Raw genomic sequence first — 7,309 nt, 5'->3', positions numbered from 1 at the left:
TATATATGTATGTATTTACTAGAATATCCTGTAATCTCAAGCCCCTGATTGCACAAAAGCATTAACTATATAGTTATTTATAGTACTTTCAATGATTTATTAATCACCAAAAGTCAAATTCACACAATTTCCTCTTTACTTCAAATGTAGTCCATCAGCCATGACATGCTTACACAGATGTCTATTTCACGCCGAATAGATTTTTTTTTTTTTTTTGGCCAAATTATGCTTATATCACACTGATATAATGGATGCTTAAGTCTGTTGGATGCTTAATTCTGATTGGTCATAATTTTGTTTATAATAAGGTTGATATTAATTCTCTTACTTTAATGTTCTCTAGTATCAACTTACACAGGGTGGACGATCTTTTTTTTTTTTTATAAACATGTAATTGAAGAGATGTTTTTTTAGTATTCCTTAAAGGAGTCTCAAGTGTCAAAGTTAAAGCTTTAACTTTAGGTTTTCTGTCACAGGGAAGTCCTGAGGACAGAGGAGTTTGCTCTTTCTAGTTTCTCAGGAGCAAAACAAGCTTACATTTTTCTTATTATCCTCAAGAGAGAGAAAAAAATAGTATGTATATAATAATAGTATATATCAGGTGTCTCTCTTGTATTGGAATTGTTGGGTTATAAGAAGAACAGGACGTGCCATTACAGGAAAACATTTAACCCATCATTATTTATTATTTATCACAGCACGCCTTGTCCTGTTTTATTCCTTACTAACTTCACAATCGAGGAATTGTTCAAGCTACTCAGGATTATCTGAGATATAAATGCTAAAAAAAATTTCTCAGCGATATGACCAATTCATGGCAGTATCATAAAATAATCATTCTCAGTTAAAGGCATTACGATTCATAACTAACAGTTTTAATTAGTAGTTCACCTTTAGTTCAAACATTCTGTAGATCAAAAAGATTTAGTACATAAGTATATAATAGTATATATATATATAATATCATTAATATAATAATTACACTACTGTTAAGCTTAAGAGTGGTATAAGGTTAACAGAAACGATAATTCCGTCATTAATCGTAATCAGTGGTATGACAGTTAATCGTCAGCCCAAATTTCATAGTCGTGACACGCCTAGGTGAAATAGCCTTCCATGACTTGCTACTACACTTGTGCTGAAGGGAAAACTGTGTGAATTTCTTTCGAATGAGGCATACAACTTTTCATGAGATCATAAAATCCACAATCATTTATCTTCCATGCTCAAAATACCATTATGTGATTAAGAATGGCAAAAAATATTCTATGTGCTTTAGAATTTCCTTCAAACTTGACTGATGTGCTTGTTCCCTGTCTGTTTGTCCAGGTGTACAGCATTAATTACTATTTTCACAGCTTGTAAATAACAAGCACCAGCTAACTGACTCCTGACTCCTCCTGCAATCTGTTTCCAAAAAGACTGATTCTCGTCATACATTTCTTATTATAATATTAATATCAAATTCTCTGCATATTTCTCAGGTCTTGGTTTTCAGAGGAGCACGCAGGGTTTTTTTTGTGCAGCGGGCTGAGGGTTGAGGAAAGCACGAACAGCCTCTGCGAACACGTCCTTGATGCCTTCCTGGCTGAGCGCCGAGCACTCCATGTACTTGACCGCATGGATTTGGCGGGCGAGCGCTTGGCCCTGCTGCAGCGTTATGGGGGCCTGGTTCTGATCTTTCAGCTTCTTCTGCACCTCAGGGTCGTTGCGCAGGTCGCTCTTGGTGCCCACAAGGAGGATAGGCACGCTGGGGCAGTGGTGCGTCACCTCGGGATGCCACTTATGCTTGACGTTCTCATAGGAGGGCGGGCTAGAGATGGAGAAGCAGATGACGAACACGTTGGTCTGGGGGTAGGAGAGTGTGCGCAGGCGGTCGTATTCCTCTTGTCCCGCCGTGTCCCACAGGTTGAGGCTGATGGTACGACCGTCCACGCTCACTTGAGAGCTGTAGTTGTCGAACACGGTGGGGATGTACTCTTTGGGGAAGGCGCCAGTGGTGTAAGAGATGAGCAGGCAGGTTTTCCCCACCGCACCATCTCCCACAACGACACACTTGATGCTCTGCATGCTGGAGGGATGGAGCACTCAGATCTACCGGATCTACTTCAGCAATCTCCTGAGGAAGACACACAGAAAAGTTGATTACTTCCCAATATCTGCACGTATTTATGTATTTTTTCATCTTATACCTCAGCAATTTGCCAACGATTGTTTTGTTTTTTTATGTGCTAAAGAACATGCATTTTTATCCATTTATAGATACATATAATCTTGTGGAACCTCCACAGACATGATTAATTATGTTAAATCAACTCTAAACAGTCACTCCCTCACCATCCTCACTTTCTTCTCTTTCGTGAAGTTAATACGACAAAAAATGAAGCTTGTCATGTTAAAGAGCAACCTCAAAGCCCTCAGTCCTGAAGACTTTCCAGTCCTGAAGAAAACAACAAGTCCACAATTCCCTCTCTACACTGTTAACATAGAAATACTAACATATTGGAATGGATTCATTAATATAACTGTAGGTTTTGCCTCGTAGCCAGAACTAATGTCCGAGCTGTTGTTATAGAAAAGTAATCAACATCTTCTGACCAATCAGATTTGAGAATTCAGCAGCATTCTGCGACGTTTCCTTGAAGAGTATCAGGGGAAAAGCTGTATCTCAGAGATATGTCCACTACAGATTGTTAAACAGGGACTCTAATTACTCATCAGTGATGAATCTGACATTTCCAACTCTTTTGTTTTATCCATCCAGCCATTTCTAAAGCCATTTTTTCTGCATTAAGTTTTCTTTTTTCTTTTCGTTCCTTTTATTCTTCACTTATTGTTTCCCGCCAAACCTTTACATATGCTTTGAAGAATTCATGATCATTTGGAGTTCCAATGACATGAAAGTTGACACCAACACTCAAGAGGTAAGAACTAACTCTCTAAATCTTTTTTTTTTTTTTTTTTTTTTTTACAGTTTTTTTATTCTTTCATTCAGAGTCCAGCAGATAATTTACCACAGGATAATGAAGCAAGACAGTCTCTGCCCAATCTCCAGGGATGGGGGTGGGGTGGGGGGTGTAAGAGAGCGATTTAGAGCACAACCCTCTCTGCTTTAAGGCGTTAGCTAGTGATGTTAGTAAGCCAAGAACTTGGCGAAATAGCACTGTGGTGGAACCCCTTTCTTGTGTCCTTCTGTCAGTTTCTCTGTGGTTTGGGACAACTGACTGGTCTGTAAGAGTGATAATGTAAGACATGGAGATGTGAGGGTGCAAAAGAATGGTGATTAAATACAATTCACAACAATTACAAAGTCCCACTTTAATTTGAATAGTTTTAGGACCTTCGGCTTTATTACGCTGATTAAAAAACCCAGGCGTGACCAAATTGGGGCCTCTTTTAAGCTGACCGACTTGTGTTGATTTGCAACAGGAAACATTACTGATGGTGTCAGAATTGAGACAATGCCTGCTTAGACAGTATGCTGCAACACAGCACAATGGCAAGATTTCTAAATGAGGGAGAAGCCGGAAATCAAGAACTGCCTGAAATATCTGCATTTGAATTATTAAAGCAAGTGTCAACTTTATTGTAGTAATGTAAAAGTTCTAGATGTGTTAAACTCAGTCTGTGTTCTGAATGTGTTAAACTTCTGGGTGTGTTAAACTTCTGGGTGTGTTCCGGATGTGTTAAACTCAGTCTGTGTTCTGGGTGTGTTAAGCTCAGTCTGTGTTCTGGGTGTGTTAAACTCGGTCTGTGTTCTGGGTGTGTTAAACTTCTGGGTGTGTTCCGGATGTGTTAAACTCAGTCTGTGTTCTGGGTGTGTTAAGCTCAGTCTGTGTTCTGGATGTGTTAAGCTCAGTCTGTGTTAAACTCAGTCTGTGTTCTGGGTGTGTTAAACTCAGTCTGTGTTCTGAATGTGTTAAACTTCTGGGTGTGGTAAACTTCTGGGTGTGTTCCGGATGTGTTAAACTCAGTCTGTGTTCTGGGTGTGTTAAGCTCAGTCTGTGTTCTGGGTGTGTTAAACTCAGTCTGTGTTCTGGATGTGTTAAACTCAGTCTGTGTTCTGGGTGTGTTAAGCTCAGTCTGTGTTAAACTCAGTCTGTGTTCTGGGTGTGTTAAACTCAGTCTGTGTTCTGGATGTGTTAAACTCAGTCTGTGTTCTGGGTGTGTTAAGCTCAGTCTGTGTTAAACTCAGTCTGTGTTCTGGGTGTGTTAAACTCAGTCTGTGTTCTGAATGTGTTAAACTTCTGGGTGTGTTAAACTTCTGGGTGTGTTCCGGATGTGTTAAACTCAGTCTGTGTTCTGGGTGTGTTAAGCTCAGTCTGTGTTCTGGGTGTGTTAAGCTCAGTCTGTGTTAAACTCAGTCTGTGTTCTGGGTGTGTTAAACTCAGTCTGTGTTCTGGGTGTGTTAAGCTCAGTCTGTGTTCTGGGTGTGTTAAACTCAGTCTGTGTTCTGGGTGTGTTAAACTCAGTCTGTGTTCTGGGTGTGTTAAACTCAGTCTGTGTTAAACTCAGTCTGTGTTAAACTCAGTCTGTGTTCTGGGTGTGTTCTATGTTGCTGAGATTGTTTGAGAAAATAAATAAAAAAGTGGAAGTATCTGGTTAAAAAATGCAATATGCTCTCAGTTCTTCACAAAACCGACTTGCTGAGATTGCATGAATGGTTTATGGAAACTATTCCCATTACTCAGCTTATATGTTTTACACAACTTGGACGGAGTTAGGGTATGTTCGGGTTTATTATTGTAAAAACTTTCTGTAGCTAGATTTCTTTATGTAGCTCTATAAAACAGATACCGATATGCATCAGAGTCATAATAATAACGATTACTTACCTAATAAACTGCAGTGACTAAAGCAACTGATTACGTATTACGAGTTCTCTTGCTTAACCTCAAACGAACTATTAAATGTACAAATAGTTGATTACGACAACATATAATTTTCACAATGTCACAATTTGTCACATATCATGGAGCTGTAATTTCAGTTGCTCTGCCTTTTTTGTAATTTGTGAACTTTTAAGGTTAAGACAGGGCATGCGGTAAGAGGAAGAATTAATAAGGAACTCTCACTTAGTATCAGAAGCAGGGTGTTGCAGACTGCTGAGCAAAGAATCTTCTTTTACAAAACGTCCTCTTAACAGTCGAACAAGCCACGGCCAGTCAAATCGCAGCTGAAAATGTTGCAGGTGGTGGGAAAAAGCAGACTATTGTTAATGTAAAACATATTTGCATAATTGATATGCTCCAGATCAGGGAAGTGAATGTGCGCAGATGAATGGACTTTAAAAAGCTATGATACTGATATGGACACACACACTCTTACAGCTTATACGATGAGGATGTCTCTCACAGTTCCACCTTTCCTAAAGCAAAGGCCACAACCTTTATCTCTGTCATGTTCTCTTTTCTTTGCAACATTTTTCATTTGATCCAAAACTTGCTAAGCTACTGAACCCATCGCAAAACTACAGCGACATATTTAAAGATATTACAAGATACAAAACAGAAACTCGAATTTGCATAATAATACTTATAGTTTTGATTATTGATTGATTGAATCATTTAAAGGTACCAAACTGTACTTTTTCTTTAGCTTCAACTTTAGTAAGTACCTTTCTACTTTTCCAGAAATGTGAATACATGATACCTTAAAAAAACATTTTTTACACTACATGCTCCTTCCTGTGTAATAATAAGAATTACAATATATATATATATGTGTGTGTGTGTGTGTGTGTGTGGGTGTGGGTGTGTGTGTGTGTGTATGCCTTCAAGAATATTTAAATGAAATGTTTATATTTGAAAAGATACTATAAAGAGCAATAAACAGTAATAAATGAAAAAAGTCAATATTTTTTATGAGGACCCTTTTCTGAAAAAAAATAATAGTCTCAGGTACTACTAATTAGTGCAGTTTTATAAAGAAGTGAGCTGTAAGTTTTACTGAGCATCTTGCAGAACCAGCCACAGTTCTTCAGGACACTTTGAATGTCGCACTTGCTTCTTATTTTTGCAGCAAAAACCAAGCAGCCATTATTGTGTTTTTTTTGTCTGAAAAGTCTTCTCTTATGTAATATGCTGCTTTCTTTACTGACATACAAATATTTTTCTGTAACATTTCATTTTCTGCTGGAAAACGACTGTTAGGAAATCTAAAATGTTTTTGTACTGACTCGATAATGTAGACGTCATCAAATAAAAATCTATAACATAGTTGGTATGTAAAGAAAATCGGGTGCCTAAGACTTTTGCACAGTACTCTGTGTGTATATGCACTGAAGGTACAAAACATGGTACCACCAAACAACAAGGAAAAGTTCAGTGGTGCCTTTACCCTGATCATTCTAGGTAATAAATAAATAAATAAATAAATAAATAAATAAATAAATAAACAAACGGTGTATAACAGAGCGTACTCTTTTAGAAATAAGGAACCAACATGCATCTTCAATAATACATTTTACTGTACCTGGTCTTTTACCTGGGAAGGTGCATGCGGTGTAGCTTTTAAAGCAAAGGGTTAAAAGTGATGCTTACGGTCTAATTATGTGCCTTAAATTCTTTATTTTTAAAGCTACATACTACAGTAAAGGTACACAGTATGTCATCTTGATGGCACCAGTCCTGCGACACTGGATTACAGTTATTTTATTTAGCCTATTATTATTGTTATCATATTTGATCAGTGTAGAGGACATTAGCGCATGGGAGTGGCACCTGGTTCTCTACAGACTGAACATGAACGATATCACAACTCGGCAACGAAAGATCAAAACAATCCGACATGAAGTGATCAAGTTAAACGACCAAAAGTGAAGAATGGTAGTCTAGATTTGGTCTAGGTCTGAGCGCGCGACTGTCCTCCTGCTCTGGTAAACGCCCGGAGTAACGAAAAGCACAAAAAGAAAGCCCGGACGGTACCGACGAGCTGTCACACTCCATCCACCACCTAGTGAAAACATTCCCACGACACAAGGATGTAGAAATGAAGTTGTCTTACCAAACATACTCCGCGTTTACGTTCGTTAATCCCAGCGCGAGCAGCGGGTCCGTCTGCAAGCACGCGCACTCCGCTGTGGATCTCAGCTACTTATTGAACTATGTAGGAAGTGAGCGCGCTCCGAACAGAGGAAGTATGGTTTAACGGCATGTTTGAGGAAGTTTGCTGAAGTGAGGCCATGAAAATGTGCGTGTGGGAGTTAAAATATAGGTTTTGCACAGGGAATTCCCGCAGTGTGCAGTTTGGCCCACTCTCATCACATTTTTAAGTTACTGCAGGGTATTCTCAGATTTCACTCCTACTC

At 38.7% G+C, this 7,309-nt stretch overlaps 1 protein-coding gene across 2 annotated transcripts; it reads right to left on the bottom strand.

The window, feature by feature from the left end:
- On the bottom strand, positions 1 to 7,161 carry rhogb (ras homolog family member Gb). Of its 2 annotated transcripts, XM_017492458.3 has the most exons (3): positions 7,006 to 7,136; positions 5,076 to 5,176; positions 1 to 2,119 (listed from the first exon to the last, which is right to left on the bottom strand). In XM_017492458.3, the coding sequence occupies exon 3, from the start codon at positions 2,068 to 2,070 to the stop codon at positions 1,495 to 1,497; it is 576 nt and encodes a 191-aa protein (XP_017347947.1). In that variant the 5' UTR covers positions 2,071 to 2,119; positions 5,076 to 5,176; positions 7,006 to 7,136; the 3' UTR covers positions 1 to 1,494. The 2 variants fall into 2 exon arrangements, with proteins under 2 accessions (XP_017347947.1, XP_017347948.1); XM_017492459.3 differs by lacking the exon at positions 5,076 to 5,176 and having other exon boundaries at positions 7,006 to 7,161.
- Between the last annotated feature and the right edge of the window lie 148 nt (positions 7,162 to 7,309).

This window comes from Ictalurus punctatus, chromosome 18 (assembly GCF_001660625.3).
Source record: "Ictalurus punctatus breed USDA103 chromosome 18, Coco_2.0, whole genome shotgun sequence".
Lineage (NCBI taxonomy): Eukaryota > Metazoa > Chordata > Actinopteri > Siluriformes > Ictaluridae > Ictalurus > Ictalurus punctatus.
This window is presented reverse-complemented; position numbering and strand designations above follow the sequence as displayed.